Raw genomic sequence first — 20,072 nt, 5'->3', positions numbered from 1 at the left:
AATAATAAATTAACAGATCTATGTAGATTTATAAAATTAGATTTATCTGTATTCATCTGAGATTACTAAAATCATTTTGAACACTGGGGTTTATCAAGGCATGAGAAATACACCTGTATAACATGTTTAAACTACTTCAATATCAATACTTGATCTGATAGAAAGAAAGAGAGAGAGAGAGAGAGAGAGAGAGAGAGAGAGAGAGAGAGAGAGAGAGAGAGAGAGAGAGAGCGAGAGAGAGAGATAGTGAGTGAGTGTGTATGTGAGACTGAGACTGAGACAGAGACAGAGACAGAGACAGAGACAGAGACAGAGAGAGAGAGAGAGAGAGAGAGAGAGAGAGAAATAGTGAGTGTGTATACGTTTATGTGAGAGAGAGAGAGAGAGAGAGAGGGAGGATAATTTGATACTTGCTCTCTATGCACAAATGCAATTTTTCAACAGTTAATACATAGTTAATTAATATTGAGATATTTGACTAGAAAAACAACAAAATATATCCATAAAACCAATTAATGTATCTAAGAAGATGTGGATACAAAAATTGCAAAAATAAAGTTTAAATATATTATGACAACAATCTTGTGGCAACATGAATTTTTATTCCTAGGTTTTATTATTTTAAATTTAAACCTTGATGAGTAGTTAAAATGTTGTCTACACTATCATTAATATAATAAATTACACTGTGTACATCATTAGCTTGTCATGGCCATATAAAAAGATAAAGGGACATAGCAATTTTTTCTAGCAAAATTTCTGAACCTTTTATAAATCAAGGCTCATCTGTGCGGTCGATCTAGGATTGATCCCTGTCGGTGGGCCTATTTGTCTATTTCTCATTGTAGCCAGTACTCCACGACTGGTATATCAAAGGTTGTGGTATGTGCCACCCTGTCTGTGAGATGGTGCATATTAAAGATCACGTTACAAACATATCATTATGTGAACACAGTGACATATGATAGTGTAAAATATTTTTAATGTCTTTATTTTATTTTTCCCCGCGAAAAAAAAAAAGGGTTATGCAAAACTAGACTTATGGAAACAATGCATGAACAAAACTAGACTTATGCAAACAATGCATGAACAAAACTAGACTTATGCAAACAATGCATGAACAAAACTAGACTTATGCAAACAATGCATGAACAAAACTAGACTTATGCAAACAATGCATGAACAAAACTAGACTTATGCAAACAATGCATGAACAAAACTAGACTTATGCAAACAATGCATGAACAAAACTAGACTTATGCAAACAATGCATGAACAAAACGATCGTTCAAGCTATTTTTAGAGGCCTGTGATCCTTCGTCAGGTTCAAACCAAAGAAAGAAAGAAATGTTTTATTTAACGACGCACTCAACACATTTTATTTACGGTTATATGGCGTCAGACATATGGTTAAGGACCACACAGATTTTGAGAGGAAACCCGCTGTCGCCACTAGATGGGCTACTCTTTCCGATTAACAGCAAGGGATCTTTTATTTGCGTTTCCCACAGGCAAGATAGCACAAACCATGGCCTTTGTTGAACCAGTTATGGATCACTGGTTGGTGCAAGTGGTTTACACCTACCCATTGAGCCTTGCGGAGCACTCACTCAGGGTTTGAAGTCAGTATCTGGATTAAAAATCCCATGCCTCGACTGGGATCCGAATCCAGTACCTACCAGCCTGTAGACCGATGGCCTAACCACGACGCCGGTAGGTTCAAACCAGTGCAAATTCACCAATATCTCTGGACGTAGCCCAGTGGTACAGTGCTCGCTCAATGCACAGTCGGTGTGGGATCAATCCTCGTCAGTGGGCCCATTGGGCCATTTTTCATTTCAGTCAGTGCACCAAGACTGGTATATCAAAGGCTGTGGTATGTACTACCCTGTCTGTGGGATGCTGCATATAAAAGTTCCCTTGCTGCTAATCGAAAAGAGTAGCCCATGAAGTGGCAACAGCGGGTTTCCTCTCTCAATATATGTGTGGTCCTTAACCATATGTCTGAAGCCATATAACCGTAAATAAAATGTGTTGAGTGCATCTTTAAATAAAACATTTCTTTCTTTATGATAATACATATTAATAACACATACGTGTTTTATCAATTTAAAAACATACAACTTGCGGCTCCTCAGTGATGACCAGGTCACCATGACCATAGCATCAAATTAATAGAATAGAATAGATGTTTAACGACACATCGGCTTATTGGGTGTCAATTATGGTAAATGCAAAAAGTATGACCATCGAATTAAATATGCATGATAGGAATTTATAACTTTGTGAAATATCAGTAAACCTGAAACTGATTTTGTGTAAGCACAAGTTTAACTTGGAAAAGACTCTTCAATTTGTTTTAAACCTGGTATATTATAAACATATGTAAAAAATAGAATACTACAATTGTGTCAGATAGATACCATTTATCTTATAACTCGTTTAAAAACATATTCAACTTACTTTCGTATGTTAAATATGTTTCAAAACAACTTGTTGTAAGATAAATGGTATCTAATGGCCACTTAAGTGGTATTCTTTATTTAAACAGATTTTAAACATTTCTGTTTTTGTCTGAAAAATAACATTGTCAACTGGAAACACCAGGTTCTGGCATTGTGATGAAGAAACTTCCATTGACTTATATTGTTCTCACAATGGTAAAACATTCTGACTGCAGATCAGTTTGCAATAAATCACCGAACAAATAACTCGGGCAAATGTTAGTAACTTGAAACATTATATTCTCTAAAGGTTAACAAACAAAGTGACCTATTAGCTTTTGCCATTGGATGTCAGATATATCGAATGTACAATGGTCCTTCTTTAAAAACTTCAATAGATTACAATCTTTAAAAACTTCAACATGTTACATGTTACAATCTTTAAAAACTTCAACATGTTACATGTTACAATCCTTAAAAACTTCAGCATGTTACATGTTACAATCTTTAAAAACTTCAACATGTTACATGTTACAATCCTTAAAAACTTCAGCATGTTACATGTTACAATCTTTAAAAACTTCAACATATTACATGTTATAAAGTATTTATCATTCCGTATGAACAATTGATGCTATTTTTTTTTTATACTGGGGTGTCATTAAACACTGGCATACTTTATTCACATAAGCTGCAGTTTGTACTCAAGATATAAAAAAAACCCACACGATTATTGACTGAATAAATCAATGTTTACTGACACCCCAGCACTAAAAACATATGGGCTATTGTATGTCAACATAATTATTGATAAACAATGTCACTCTTGTGGTCCCTCCATTTTATACACTCATTTTCAGTTCATTACAATATAAAAAAAAAAATCATGTACAGCAATTTTCTGACTGGCAAGAATTAAAGAATAACATTACAAGCCCAATGTATTCTGCAGTCCTATATTTCAGAACATCAGGGCAAACACAATTTAACATCCACTTTCTGTATACACACAATATATAGAATTAATTTCATTCATAATTTTTCTGTTATATTATATGGTTACCATAACAAAAATTAATTTTGTTTACAAAATATTTTGGTGATGATTACAAGTATCAACATTTTCACAAGTGTACAAACTGGGCTCCTTTTGTGCGAAAATCTTGAGTAATTGAAGTAACATTTTTAATATGTATATAAAAAACATTTTTGCGTAATTCAAGGTTAAAAATGAAAATAAGTGTGAAATGGCAATACTAAAACATTTATCAATTGCTATCAAAAAGATTGGAATTGATAAAACAATTAGTTTTAATAATCATATTTCTGAACATTATCGGTACACACTAAAAAACAACCAAATCCCTTAAAACCTCTAAAATTAGTGGACCAAGACCAGGCCATAGGATTTTAAATTTCATGGGAAACACTTTTTCGGTTCCGTGCCTTGTGATCATGGGAACCCATCGGAAACTGTGTTTAGGTTCTGCTGAATAGTCGTACTCAATATAATAATAGTCGTACTCAACATAATAATTATGGGAAACGAAATTTCAGTTCCGTGATTTTACCGACACGCTACCAACACTGTACTGGAAACAATTCTTTCCATGAAATGTGAAGGCCTGCAAGCCTATAAGAAAGCCACCTTGTGCACATCAGATTACATATGATCTCAAACTGATCTTTGGCTTTTTCTATCTGGCTTATTCCTGCACTGAACATGAGATCAGAAAATATAAAAGTGCATCCTACATGTATTTCGTGACAGGTTAACCAACCATGGCCATTCCATACAATCACAGCTAAATTTGATTGAAGCAATTTCTCATTACGTTTTACATCTGACACATGTAAGCTTTACAACCATTACACAAAGCAACCTTACAACAACTCCGGGCGTAATAACAATAGATAACCATAGCACCCCTAGATTTGATATTTGGAGTACCTGTGCTCTGCAGACAGTAACTGTAAGTGACCCTCTAAGGATTAAAATCTTCCATGCGAAGAAGTTAAATAATAGGTTTATTACACACTTAGATAGGGCTTGCTCAGAATATTTCAGCAAATTATCTAAAAAATGCAAAACCTATAGCTACTTTCCAACAAAATATCAACTATTACACAATTTCCCCACCCCCGCCAAATTAAAATAAAATTTGCCAACTGTTCATAAAATTTGCAATTGGCAAATTTAGTGAATAAAAGAAATAGACCTATCAAAAACATTTTAGTTTGTAGGAAAATATTAGTCATGATCGTAAGTATTTATCATGATAGTAGTAAAAAGATTGATTTGTGAAACAAGGCCCATGCCAAAAACATTGACACTGTCTTTTCTCATCTTCAAACAGGAGCAAATTATCTGGTGCCACATATACTGCGTGTAGTTTTATTTCTCTAAACATCAAATGATATAGAGGAAACCAAATGAAATAGAAATCTTGTCAGGGTCATGGAAAAATGTTTGTGTCAAATTTGTATGATGCATTAAACACACACCATTCACCTGCCTCAAAAAATGGCTAAATCTGATGCCACATAGCTTTAGTTTGATTATTCACGAGCCCAGTCATGACATTAAACTTACATGTTGTTAACCAACGCTACACGAAGAAACCCGACTCCTCTATGCTAAACGAACTTGTGCTGTACTTTCTTGTAATCGACGTAAAGTGTGTGCCCACGTGACACGTTGGTACTGGTTAACAATATGTAAGTTTAATGTCATGACTGTACTCGAGAATAATCAAACTAAAGCTTTGTGATATCAAATTTAGGAAACGTGTATTTTAGACAGTAGCTGGCAACCATTTGGTTGTCAACGATTGCCGAAGTATTACATACAGTTATCTCTAGCCTTCCCTTACAACATATCAATAAGGGGAGGGCTAGAGGTAACTCGAGCTACCATCTTTGCAGTTACCTAAATTGTCATTTTCTAGTTGATACAGTTTCTCCATCACACTGTTGCGTTCTTTGCTAGAACGTGCAAGACACAAGAATAAGATCACAGAGTCCTGCCTACAACAACATGCTACAACCTTATTTCGATGTAAGAATGAACATAAATTAAATTTTACCTTTCTGTACACATTCTTAATCTTGTATGTAAACTGATTATGCCTCAAAAAATTGCCGAAGTCATGAAAAGCAACAAGGGCTCTTTCAATTTATAAACAATAACTGAAAAGAAAAATAAATAAATAAAATTGTCCTCAAGAAAAAGATGCGGATATTTCATGATTTGTCTGGAGTAACGAAATAGCTGAACATGACTAACTCTTCTGTGTTACCGCACAAATAGCTCTAACCATTACTTTCTTCATGTCATATAAATTATTTGGTTCCATAGCTGACTTTTCACACTTCTGTTTTTGCAAACCAGAAATCCTAGCACCAATCTAGGATTATCTGTCTTTTTTTATTTGTAACAGTAAAATGAGCCACAAACACAAATAAAGTACATATATGGTCCATAATTACAATCCTTTGTTGCATGCTCATCCTTTATTTGGCTGCTCAACAAACAAACCACAAAAAGTCATGTTTGTCTGAAACACATAGTCTGTCTGTCCGTCTATAATATCCATTCAAATGAGATATATACCACTTGATTAAATATTCCTGATTGGGTTCTCTCCCTTTAAGAAATCAACAAAACGCCACGTTGACTGGGAGCTGAACAGTGGAGTATGAAGACAAGTTTAATAAATACAAGTTACTTACACATCCTTCACAGCATTCTCACCTTTCATCAGTGCAATAAGTAAATTCTAGTGTATTTGCATAAGTAAAAAAAAAAAAAAAAAAAAAAAAAAAAAATTATGTTATAATCAACTTCCAATGCATTTTTGGAAGAAAATAAATCTGTCAATAAAAGGTGATTTTTTTTTACAAATTACAATAAGATCGCAACTCCAATCTTTGTAAAGGGGTGACGGAAACTGATGGAACAGCAAAGGAAAAGTAACTGTATGTACTGTTTTGCCTTTAGTCTGTGTACTGCGTTATCAATTACTAGTAACAATGCACGTGAAACTGCTTTTTCAACATTTTATCTTTACCTCTGAATCAAAAGATTTCATCTATACTATTTTATTGTAATTTGTTAAGAAACTTTTTTATTTACAGAGAAATGTTTTGTAAAATGTTTTGAGAAGTGTTTTGAGAAATGTTGATATAAATTTAAAATCTAAAATCTTTTTTTTTAAATCATATAATAGGTAGCATATCAATGTAGTAAAAGTATGTGATATTTTACAGATCACACACTCAGAATTTAATAACACATGTAAGCCATCAAACAAAAACATTTCAATAGCAACTTTACATTGAAAGCTTTCTAGCATTCTAAAAACAATTTTAAAAAACCTGTCATGCTCTAGTTTATTTTTATGTAGTATTCAAAATAATGTTATTCAAGTTTGACAGTCACATATTCATATATCATATGAATAGAGTAATGGCTGACTGGAATTATAGTTTAGTACAAAGTTTACAACTAAAAAAAAAGATATTCTATTAAGCTTGAGATTATATATTAATGAGATTATAACCCATGAGGCCATTATACAATTTTTATTCCTAATATATGATACTGACAATACCAACATGCACTCTGGCAATAACCTCTATATAACAGATTTAGCTTATTTAGTATATTGTTATGTCAATTCACTGGTTCTGTTTTGACGCAAACAGGCTACCCGTGTCTTATTGCATTATCTCCCTTTAATAGCTCCACGAGAAAGTTAACTATCTTTCACAACATTATCTCCCTTTAGTAAAAGTTTGTAGTTTAACAACTCTTTCCCTCAGTAGCTTAACAAGCAAGCCACATTCCTTTCATTGCATTCTCTCCCTTTAATATCTCACAGGCAAGTTACACATCTTTCACTGCATTATCTCCCTTTAGCAGCTCAACCAGCAATTGACGTCTTTACTGAATTATCTCCCTTTAGTAGCTCAACCAGTGAATCACATGTCTTTTGCTGCATTCTCTCCCTTTAGTAGCTCAACGAGCAAGCCACAAGAAGTCATATTTGCTGGCAATCTATTGAGGAGCAGTTCTTTGCCGATAAAGCTAATGCGCGCGAGTTCGGGCAGGCGTAACAACATCTCTCCGTACTTGAGCGGCTGCTGTGTGCTGTGACAGGCGGTGTAGGTGTACAGCGCTTCCGACAGTTTCTCCTGGTGCTCCATTATCTTGTTGGGGTCCTTCAAGCCCTTCACATCTGAAACAAAACATGCACACAGTGTGGTACAAAAATCAACCAAAATACAGTGAAACCCCTCTGAACTGGACCATCTTGGGACCAAGACAAATGTCCGGTTTTAAGAGGGATCCAGTTTAGAGAGGTTAAGCTCTGCCCCCTTTTGAAGGAATTCCGGTTTACAGAGGGTCCGGTCTTGAGAGGTTTCACTGTATCTGTTTTGTTTAATGACACCATTAAAGCACAAGGGTGCGGCATGTAGTTCAGTGGTAAAGCACTTGTTTGATGCATGGTCAGTGTGTGGGATCGATCCTCGTCAGTAGGCCCATTGGGCTATTTTTTGTTCCAGCCAATGCACCACGACTCGTATATATCAAAGGCCGTGGTATGTGCTATTCCGTCAATGGAATGGTGCATATAAAAGATCCTTTGTTACTAATGGAAAAAAGTAGCAGGTTTTCTCTCTAAGACTATTTGTCAAAATTACCAAATGTTTGACATCCAGTAGTCGATGGATTAATAATCAATGTGCTCTAGTGGTGTCATTAAACAAAACTTTTCCCCTCTTAAAATGCACTGATTTATCGGCTATTGAATAATTCTGACATACACTCTTAGAGGAAACCCGTTACATTTTCCCATTCACATCAACACATCTCAAGGCTAGCTCTGGGTGAGCAAAACAATTCGCCAAATTGTCTATAAAACTTTAAAATGTCAATTAATACATGAAATTATTTCGCCAAATTGTCTATTAAACTTCAAAATGTCAATTAATACATGAAATTATTTCGCCAAATTGTCTATTAAACTTCAAAATGTCAATTATTACATGAAATTATTTCGCCAAATTGTCTATTAAACTTCAAAATGTCAATTATTACATGAAATTATTTCGCCAAATTGTCTATTAAACTTCAAAATGTCAATTATTACATGAAATTATTTTACCAAATTGTCTATTAAACTTCAAAATGTCAATTATTACATGAAATTATTTTGCAAAATTGTCTATTAAACTTACAAAATGTCAATTATTACCTGAAATTATTTCGCCAAACTAAAATAATATTCGCCAACTGTTTTCGAAATTCGTAATTGGCGGATTTGGCGAGTGCCAGAGCTAGCCCTGCATCTCTTATATGCACAGACAGAACAGCACATACCATGACACTTGATATACCAACCATGGACTTTTGATTGAGATAGAAAAAATCCAATCAGAGAATGGGTCTTACAAGGAGGTTCATTCCTATAACACAAGCACCATTTTTGAGCATTTTTTCACTCTCCCCTCCCCCTTTAATTTTAGACTAGGTGCGGCCATCTTAGTAATCCTCTCAGAGTTTGACAAATGTTTGAGAAGTTACTAACCCTGACAGAAGCTTTGGCTAGTGCCCTATGTATTATAGTAATACAGTTGATGATTTCCATTTGTCCAGACTAACTAATTAACAAAGCGGGACTGAGGGCTACTGGATTGGACAATAAAGAATGCACTTACCAGGGGAGATAAGCAAAAGAACTTTAAGAGCCACATATTCGTACTTGTCGACTTTGAGTTTTCTAAAATGTTCCGACAAAGATATCAACTTGTAGGCCAAGTCCTCGAACCCCAGCTGCTTGGCTCGCTCCAGAGGAAGTGACTTGCCTCCCGTCAGAGCAATGGCACCTGGGTAATGAATTGACCTCCAGCTGACCCCAAGACACAGGAGGTCAGACCAACAGTTCTGTAACAGCAGGATCTGATCATCTGTCTGAATTGAAGAAATGCAAAACATGATGATGATGGCAATTTACAACTCTTGTAAACTTCCTTACACAGACTTTTGCTTTTTGTTTAAAAATGTCAAAAAGTTAACAAAAACACTCTAACCTGAACCCAGTAAAGCGGAACGCTCTCAAAACATGACGATTTTCACTATACCTTTTTAAATATCAGTACAGAACCGAACCTATCAAAAATGGATACCCTTAAAAATCATACTTTTACTTGGACCCATGGGTGTCTGGTTTAGAGGTTTCACTGTATAAAAATTAGTTATTTTTTAATGTTGATAAGGAAAAAATTGCACTCTTCAAAATAATCTGTGAGAATTCACATCCATATTAAGGTGTCTCAATTGATATTAAGCTCTAAATGTAATTTTATACATCCAATTTAATTTCTTTTCCAAAGAATCACAATGATAAAATGCTTTTCACAACTAAAAGATAGAGCCTTAAAGTCAAAGCCTGTTATTTTGGATGCCTCAACTTACATTATATAATAGGATGCAACAATGTTAGTCAGTATAACATTAATAAATTTAAAAATTGTATAGGAACAAATAATTTCCAAAAATGATCTGAAAACATTTAGGCAAATATCTTGAAGCATAATTTAATCAGCAAACTTTAACAGGATTTTTTGCCAGGCTCTCATTTTTGATGGAACTGGGAATATTAGCAGAATAAATCATACTTGGGACATTTTTTCAGGCCATTGAATGATGCAGTACACCACTGATGAATGAATGAATTATATATATATATATATATATATATATATATATATATATATATATATATATATACATTGGGAATTGTTAGCATAGAAATTGACAATTTTCAGTGCCACGTTCTTTAGTGAAGTGGCCTATGTTCAGACCCACAGAACACCTGGATAAATCCCTGTTATTCCTCAAATATGAAATGTTATGCCATAAACTATGATAGACTACTGATATTGATGATAATTATAATAACTTTGAAAAAAAAAAAAGAAGATAATTATATTGACGACAATATTACCGATATTGCTCCGAACTGTGGGAGATTGCGAGCCCAGCGCACGAGCTTGTAGAGCCGTAACTCTGTAATCTGCATCAGGTACGTATACAGACTCTCCTCGTTCTCCTCTATCCCATCAGGGATCATGTCGAGGGGAATCTCTTCGTCCGACAGCAACGGTTCCAGATTCATAATGTCCGTCAACAACTCGGGAATAGTGCTCCCGCCCGACAACGGCTCCGTACTCGAGTGGTTCAGTATGGCCACCAGCTGGCTCTTGCTAACTTCCACCTGGGTCCCACTGCCCAGTGAATAATGTGTGTTATCGTCAACTTTCCGATGAACCACTGGGTACCTGCGCATCTTTTTTGGTATCGGTGACGTTCTGGGTCTGCCGTGCGGAGAGCAACCGTCGTATGAGCTCCTGCCCCCTCTAGTTCTGTCCTGCCGAATCGCTGCCATGATCACGAAAAAAAATGGGTAAACAAATTTATTACAACAACAATGCAACATGTTTTATTGTCCAACAACATTAGCCATTATTTACATTTTAAAGAAGCATTCTGAGAGTAAAGCTATAACACTGGTCCCAATTAATAATCATATCTCCAAAGTTCAAGGGCCATAACTAGGTCAAAAATGTGCCAATACTCTTCCCTGGCCAGTAACGTATAATATTTTAGTTGCCAGCCACTTATATTTAGTAGCCAGCTAATATATAAACCACGTGCTTTTAGTGCCATTTTACGACACATTACTAATGTCATAATTGTTATTAGGACCGCATTCGAATGAACTCATGAAGGGTTAATTCCTAGTTATTAAGTAGTAATTACAACTGTTTGTGTCCGGTTCCACTAAAACAGTGAACGACTATTAACTATCATAAGCAAATTCCACACCCAATAATTGAATTAAACAAAATTAAGAGAATTACTATTTGAATGGCACTGCTAAGATATGCATTTAAATTGCAGTACTCATTAAAAGTTAAATAAAAGCATTGTAATAATATCTACCACAGAGTATGACAAATATTTTGAAAAGTCACTAGCCACAGGGCTAGTGGATTTGTGAAAACCACTAGCCCACCAAGATAAAGCACTAGCCCAAATTCTGGATCAATTATAACTGGATTTTTATCTAATTTTTGTAAGATTACACATTTACGACTATAACAGTAAAATAAAACAAACACTTAAATTATGTTGTAACTTTCAGTTTTATCGTGTTGTACGTTTGGTCTTTTGTCAAGTGTGAGCCATCGTCATTGTCCCATTTTCACTTTTGCCCTCTCCCCCGGGGAAAATAATTGAGCTCATGATTGGTATCTAAACCCACTATCAAAATAATTAAATTTAAATGAGGGTACGACAGTGTGACACACGGTAACAGATGGTTCAGTGTATTTGGTAGTGGGTTATACAGTTTCATTTCATTTCAACTTATTTTCGTGCTTATATCCAATTAAGGTTCAAGCACGCTGTCCTGGGCACACACCTCAGCTATCTGGGCTGTCTGTCGAGGACAGTAGGTTAGTTGTTAGTTGGTTAGTGGTTAGTGACATTTAGGGCCTACTATTTAGGTCACCAGGAACGCTGATGCCAATTGCTCAAATACAGGGCATCATCCCGTGTCAGATCAGTATCAAAAGAATATAACGGCGACATCTAATCCGTTGTTAATTGATGAACAAAAAAAGGTATTATCTTGTAGCCTATCGGCAGCTGCGACACATTATCCAAACCGTTACACGTAATAGGAAAAACCGAGTCGTTGCACGTGCAGTTACCATTAAAGAAAATTGTTTTTCTGGTTGCCGATAACCATATGTAAGCGAAGTGTTAAATTAGAAAACAATAGGTAAATAAACCAACACTGAAATTCAAAGCATGACTGGGGTTTACTTGATTGAGATTAACCTGTCGTCGCGATTGGTGATTTCTAAGTTCTTAGCCTAAAACATATGTGCGAGATTAACTACCACGTGACGTGTCCAACCAATCAAAACACGCATGTCATTAGACTTATTTCCTGTGCCAGAAACTTGAAAGGGAAAAGTAAACAATGCATGCTGTAACTGTGGCGATGTAGAGATAGCATGTTACTGCAGTTGCAGACCTAGTTCAAGTGGATTATTATTATATACTGATTGCATTGTTGATATTATTCGATGACAAACTTCACAATCAAATTTATTAAAAGATATTTCAGCTGAGACAAAAAGACAAAAAACCCAAAAAACACGATTGAGCGATAAGGAGGGGGGGAACCACTAGCCCTATGGGCTAGTGGTTTTGCATTTCTCACTAGTCCAAACTTAAAAACCACTAGCCAAGGACGTCGGGCTAGTGGATTTGTTGAACTCTGGATAACTTACAAAAAAGACTGGAAAACTACATGTAGAACAGACAGACTGATGGATGGATAAATGGACAGACAGAAAGAGTCAAAACCTATAGTTGGACCTGTTAAGACTAAAATCTATCTCAAATTTACAAAATTTAAAATGTAATTAATGAAAAATAACATAATTTCAACTATAATAAATTAATAAATGTGTATGTATTCAGGACCATTAAAAGTAAATGTCATTTTGACATACACTTTATAATATATAATGTATTTGCATACAAAAATAGAGAGAAAAGAAAACAATAATAGAAAATTTATGAATATATGAAAACAACAGAATGTTCTTAAAATGATCACAGTCTATGATTTAGATGCCCTTTTATTAACGATATTGTCAAAAATATATTGGTACATATCAAAGTGATACATCCCACTAGAATGCCAAGCGAGTCATAACACTTCGACATAACACTTCGACGTCATCGATTGTTGCACTACAACCGTACAAGTATGTCAATCAAACGAGTTTGAGTGATATAAATTAACATCGATTATGGGTAATCAATAGGATATTAAACTTGCTACCATTTTGTATTGTTTATGTCCCTTGTGAAATAATTTTCACTGTCACTTGCTAAAGCTTGTGACAACTGAACATTATTTCACAAGGGACATAAACATGATATGAAATGGCAGCTTGTTTAATACTCTATAAATCCTTTCTTGTGTGTGAACCCGTTTATTTATTATTAATTACCAAAATATCAATTACTACAATGACCTTGTCATGAGATGATGTATCATATTGGTTTTTTAGTGTTCCAATAGGTCTTTGCCCCTTAAGTCAAACTGAAAAATGTAGAATTTTAACAATCAAACCTTTCGTTTTATTTCACTGCATAACCGGAACATAAAAATATATAAAAACCTAAAAAAATAAATGCTTTATTTACCAACGCTCTAAAAATTAGTTTATTTACCATTGTATGGTGTTGAACATGTGAAAACACACTGCCACCACTTGATTGGCAGCAAGGAATCTTTTTTTATGCACCATTCCACAGAGAGAACAATACATTAAAAAATAATTTAAAAGAAAAAAGAAGAAGAAAACATACTGGTATTAGCCTTATTTTCTGATAGAAACAATGCCACATTTTGGCAAGATTGAATAAAAACTTGTCTTTTTATTCAAAGTCAAACCCATGCATTACTTACCTTCAATCTTCATTCCAGCAATCACACACTTGGTGAATCTACAGGCTGGACACTTTTTGCGGTTATAAATGTTGATATCACATTCCCCTTGACGATGACAAATGAACGACTTTTTATTCTGTACAGTTCTTTTGAAGAAGCCTTTACAACTTTCACACGTGAAGATTCCGTAATGATAACCTGCAGGTAAATGGGAAAAATATTTAAATGAAAGAAATTTAAATCTGTATAATACCGTGGAAAAAATGTTGTTATACATGAGGAAAAATGTTGTTATACACGAGGAAAATGTTGTTATACATGGGGAAAATGTTGTTATACAAGTACCAAACAATGGTTATTGGCTGAATTTCTTTTTGAAGCTAAGTAACTAGAACTTAACTGACTGTTTGAATGTAGTATATATGGAAATCAAATAATCAATGAACTACAAAGACCAACCAAATAATTATAATTATAAAGTGTGTTTTTTCTGCTGCATGATTTATTGGATTCTGATTGGAATCACTAAAAATAAAAGTTATCCTCAGATCAAATGACGAAAATTACATTGTTACAGATGAAAGAAACTTATTTGTATATTTCAAACCATATTAGTTGAATAGTTGCATTGTTAATAATGACAAGAATTGTTTAAATTTTGTTTGGTGGGAAACAACAATTTATTGATTCATTATTTTATACAATTTTTGGCTGTTATACACCAAAATACATTTTCCAAAAACATTACTTAACTAAATTTAAACCCATTCTAAACAGCCTTAAAAGAAAACCATTATAATTACATAATATCTACTTATTTTTAAAATTACAAAATAAATAAACTCATGTACATATAAATATACACAAATGAGCCACTGCAACACAAAAATATGGATGGATGGATGGATGGATAAATGGATGGACGAACACAAAGTGGATTATGCCCATATCCGATTGAGGAACAATGTCTGATTTTTACACAAGATATCCTATTTAGGGTTAAAAAGAAAATATGCCGAACTAACCTGAAATTCTATCCATACATATTGGACACGGTTGACCTAACTCAGGCATAACACTGTTTTCTGGCACACCGGACGGGAGGTGAATGGTGTCTGCTGGCATCTCCATGACAATATGCTGCTGCCCACCCATCTCCGTCGTCTCTTCCCTTTCCGCCTGCATAACGATACGATACCCCCCACCCGCATCCCCACTTGCGTCCATCTCCCCAACAACCACATCGTTGCTAGGTGACGGAACGCCCAAAGTCTCGTTATTGTAATAAATAATGATCTGCTGTTGCTGTGATTGCTGCTCTTGCTGGTGGTTAGATGACTGCGTACCATCGTCCGCGACGATTTCCTGCACAGGTTGGGAAGAATGATCATTACCGTCGGCCGGTTCCACCTTGGCTTTGAGATGCTGACTCGCAAGAGCTGTTAAAACGTTCACCATACTCATGTCCTGATTCGCGACAAACCCACAATCCTTTGCTTCCTTCCCTTCATCGACACTTACAATCGGAGAAGACATCTTTGGATTTCCCAGCAGATCCTGTATCTCTTTCTCGTTGTGGGGGTTTGTGTCAAAGGTTATAGGTGAGGAGGTATTGGTCCCCACTATGGCGGTGGTGGAGGTGGGCAGTAGACCAGCGACGGGTTCATTCATGTTGTGTAGGATGTGTGACACTGTCGTCTTGCTGGCCGTCAGGATGGGTTTTGTCTCCATGGTGACGGACCGACACGATGTGATGCAGGTTGTTCGGTCAGGGTGGCGGTCGGTGGAGGTCAATGTGTGGGAGATCGCCTGCAGCAAGACTGGAGAAATTCCCAACTCACTCGTCACACTCATAGCTAAAATATAATAAAAACAATTGTTAAAAAATAATAAATAAATAAAATAATAATAAATTAATAGCAATAAAACAACATATATTTAGGGGTTTTTTAAAATGTGGCAAATTGGAATTTAACATATAGTATGGTTAATTCAACATAGCAACAACAAAATAAAAAATGTAAATTTAAAAAGATTATTTCAGAGTAATAATAATAACTCATATATATATTTGCTTAATGACATCTCAGCACATTTTAAACTGGCCATTTGGAGACTAAGTTAAATATAGCTTATTTGACATTGAGTCAAGAGCTAAATGAGGAAACCTGCTGCCACTATATGGGCAACTCCTGGTAAAATATATATCTACAGTGAAACTTCTCTAAACTAGACATCCATAGGACTAAGAATTTTGTCCGATTTTAGAAGTGTCCGGTTTTCTGGGGTTTACATTAATACAAAAACATTTGTTGTACTCTGTTGTTTGTTTCCACTGGTATCCTATTCACAACTGGCTTTATATATGTATTGAATATGAATCCAACAGTTAATAATGCGATCAACAATCTTTGATTTAAGATATTTTAACATTTGCTTACATACTTTTAAAACTTCTAATAATTTTAAGTTTAACATCGAGTGATAGTGCAATACGGTGAAGTTTAGCTGGACCTTCCATATTGAAAAGCCATATGACAATAAAATGCTACTGACATATTTAAGACATCAAAAAGCCAACATTATTTTTGCCTACACTTTAAATAACGGATTTAAAACAATATCAAATTGAAACTATAGGAAGAGACTGGATTAAATTCATTGTTGTTTTCTCGATCCTTGAAGCAAACTATAAATGTGTTTGTTATGGATATCAAAACTGTCACTTGATCTTTAATTACTTTATTGTTATGTGTGATATGTCACGGTGATTACACATCTAGTGGCTAACCTGAGCATGTGTATATTTCACTGGTATGTTCACAGTCAGGTAATCCGGCCAAAGACAGCAAAGTGACAATAAACGAAACAATTAGTGGTGCCATAATGACTAACAACGATCTGATCGACCTGTTTTCAGAGGTACAAGTTGCACTAAACAAAGAGTTTGGGACTGAATTATTTGTCCGGTATTCAGTTTAGAGAGGTTTCTGGTTTAAAGAGGTAAACTTTAATGTTAAAAGATGTGTAAATCACTGGACTTTAGAAAACATCCGTTTTTCAGATAATTCCAGTTTAGAGAGGGTCCGCTGTCACCACTTCATGGACTACTCTTTTCGATTAGCAACAAAGAATCTTTTATATGCACCATCCCACATACAGAATAACACATACCACGGCCTTTGATATACCAGTCGTGGTGCACTGGCTGGATAAAGTATAACAGAATCACAAGCTATATAGCAGATGAGATAATCGTACATACATCTGGGTTTTTAAAAATGACTCGCGATGTTTTGATGGTTTTTGCAGGTGGGTTGTTTTTCACACACCACTATTTTAGTTGTTAAAAAGGCTCTATTACAAACATTTTAACAATAGCAACAAATGGAGAACAATCTATTTAATATTTAAAAGAAACAATAATTAAATAATGCAGAATAAATTGTCTCTTCTATCCAATGATGTCAGGCAGGCACATGTGCAGAGGGGAGTTTGGGGTTGAACTTGAATCCCCCCTTGCTCCAAGCAAATTTTTAAAAAGTATTTTTTTTTGGGGGGGGGGGGGGGAGCATGACCTGAATCCCTAAAAACTACTCTGACTTGGCAGTCTAGACCTTCCTCTGCACAACTTCCTACACATGTGCCTATCAGGGGTGGGGTTATATATCAATCTGATTTTTAGACACTGGAGTGGGGAGTAGTGCTTTAAATATTAAATATTATGACTTCTGAAATTGCAGTTTTCATCTCAATGTACATATTAAAAAACAATTAAATTAAATACTTAAAAAATTGGTCCTAAAATTCTGAATATTATTTTAGTACATAAAGGTGACATTTTTAATATTAGTATATTTTAGCACATTTGTCCAAAAATTAAAAAAACCCCAAACAACCCCAACTAAGATTAAATGCAGATATATTGGAATTAGGTTTCATTTATATATAATCTGTTATTATTTTTCACTACCAATCACAAATAGTATTTTTCCTTACAACTGAGTGTCAAGGCCCACCTACACAGCAAGGTCAAAGTCAATTTGGGGTTTGTTTACACTTTTGCTTTGGAAAGTTCTACCAAGCACACGAACAAAACACCCCAGCCTGCAAGAAAGGTACAACATCGGAAAACAATCTGATAGAAGTAAATAATAAACAAATGTATCAGAACAAGGAACTTAACAAAGACGTTTTCTTGGAATCAATTTGTAAAAATTTGGGAGGGAAATGTCGCGCGCTGGTCATTCATTGTGGTTGATGGGTGAAGGCCAAAAATTGCACATGGCAGTGTTTGGAAACAAAGCCCGAGTGAACTAATCGAAATCGTAAAAATAACACTAACAATGATCGACTCTGAGTCTCAATACTTACTGAATATGTTCTGTGTCAATAAATTTTAAATCATATAATTAGAAAACAACGCCCTGATACAATTTTGACAAAGACAGCCCGACTTGTCATTTTGATCGACCCCTCCGGCCATGACCTTCAACCGATTTTCGTCCTTCACGGCCCCATAACGGAATAACAAGAAAATAGATTACGCAGACAGTATTAAGGGTACAGGGATATATTCATGGTTGTAACATATTACCAATTTTCAAGAACTAACATGGCGTATCCGCTTTGCAGACAATGACGACAACAAAATATTCATTTATAAGGTGCTGGGATTCGACAAAAGTCGTAACTTGTACACGAAATTTAACGAAGTAGCATCGGCAACAAACGTTTCATATTTTCTAGCCCGCTATTTCAATTACATATTGCTATGGAATAGGCCAAGATCTGTGCTTATCAATATTTTATCACATTGTTTAAAATGTAATGTCGTTCACATCGAGCAAATAATAACAAATAACAAAACAAACAAATAACAACAACAAAAAACCCAACTGAGATAAGAAATATGTAATCCTATATTATTTTGCACCGTTATAAATTGTAGACCTATTCAATTTCTGACAGTAGGCCTACAACGCCTGTAGAGATCAATTTGAACTAGTGTAATACATGGTGTCCCGTTTAAACGGCTAGATTTAATCAGATATTTATAAAAACAGTTTTATGCTTACAGAAGCTGACAGTTTGGTATCTTCTGTCGCAATCTGCAGTTTTCTCTATTGTATATGTCATTCCCTGAGACGAGAAATAACACAATAGGGGCCTTTCAGATATTACATAACGCTATTCTGGACAAAATTAGACACCCTCCCTCCCCACTGTAACGCTACACCACACCCCCCAAAAAATATTACTTAACGTTTGAAACCCCCCCCCCCCCCCCCCTCACAAACAAGTAATGTGATGGGTGCAATTTAGTTTTAACGTACTATTTTGTAAGTTGGGAAAGCGCAGATACGGATTTTAACACGATTTATAATCCTTATTGAGTATAAGTCTAGCTATAACTAGCTAGGCCTACGTTAAACATTGTCTTCATGACATAATACAAGAAAAAGAAGAAAAATTGTTACGTAACGCTGTTAAATACTCCCACCCACCCCCTGTAACGCCACATAACGTTTGTACCTACACCCACCCACCCCCTCGAGAGTTACGTAATATTTTAATGGCCCCCATATCAGTAGGTACCATACCATCAAATAAACTGGATTAAAAAACTATAAAAGTGTATTTTTGAATGTGCTCTTGTTGGCGCTAATACATACAAAGAAAGAAAGAAAAAAGAAAGAAAAGGCCAAAAAAAAAACAGAAAAAAAAAAAAAAAAAAAAAAAACCAGAAAAAAAAAACTAACGAAAAATTAAAAAAGAAGAAGCTTGAACTGTGAAGCGTTCGGTCTGCTGTGACCTGTATGGAGTCGTATCAGTTACTCGTTTCGGTCTGCTGTGACCTGTATGGAGTCGTATCAGTTACTCGTTTCGGTCTGCTGTGACCTGTATGGAGTCGTATCAGTTACTCGTTTCCGTCTGCTGTGACCTGTATGGAGTTGTATCAGTTACTCGTTTCGGTCTGCTGTGACCTGTATGGAGTTGTATCAGTTACTCGTTTCGGTCTGCTGTGACCTGTATGGAGTTGTATCAGTTACTCGTTTCCGTCTGCTGTGACCTGTATGGA

General features: G+C 35.2%; 1 protein-coding gene across 2 annotated transcripts; it reads right to left on the bottom strand.

Annotated features, from left to right (window-relative positions):
• Nucleotides 1-5,926: 5,926 nt before the first annotated feature.
• LOC121384497 (nuclear hormone receptor FTZ-F1 beta-like) lies at nt 5,927-18,661 on the bottom strand. Of its 2 annotated transcripts, none has more exons than XM_041514905.1 (6): nt 18,588-18,661; nt 15,016-15,846; nt 14,009-14,188; nt 10,457-10,890; nt 9,168-9,420; nt 5,927-7,684 (listed from the first exon to the last, which is right to left on the bottom strand). In XM_041514905.1, the coding sequence occupies exons 2-6, from the start codon at nt 15,842-15,844 to the stop codon at nt 7,428-7,430; spliced, it is 1,953 nt and encodes a 650-aa protein (XP_041370839.1). In that variant the 5' UTR covers nt 15,845-15,846; nt 18,588-18,661; the 3' UTR covers nt 5,927-7,427. The 2 variants fall into 2 exon arrangements, with proteins under 2 accessions (XP_041370839.1, XP_041370838.1); XM_041514904.1 differs by lacking the exon at nt 18,588-18,661 and adding an exon at nt 18,365-18,472.
• Between the last annotated feature and the right edge of the window lie 1,411 nt (nt 18,662-20,072).

This window comes from Gigantopelta aegis, chromosome 10 (genome assembly GCF_016097555.1).
Source record: "Gigantopelta aegis isolate Gae_Host chromosome 10, Gae_host_genome, whole genome shotgun sequence".
NCBI lineage: Eukaryota > Metazoa > Mollusca > Gastropoda > Neomphalida > Peltospiridae > Gigantopelta > Gigantopelta aegis.
Note: the sequence above shows the minus strand (reverse complement) of the source record. Positions and strands in the feature narration are given on the sequence as shown.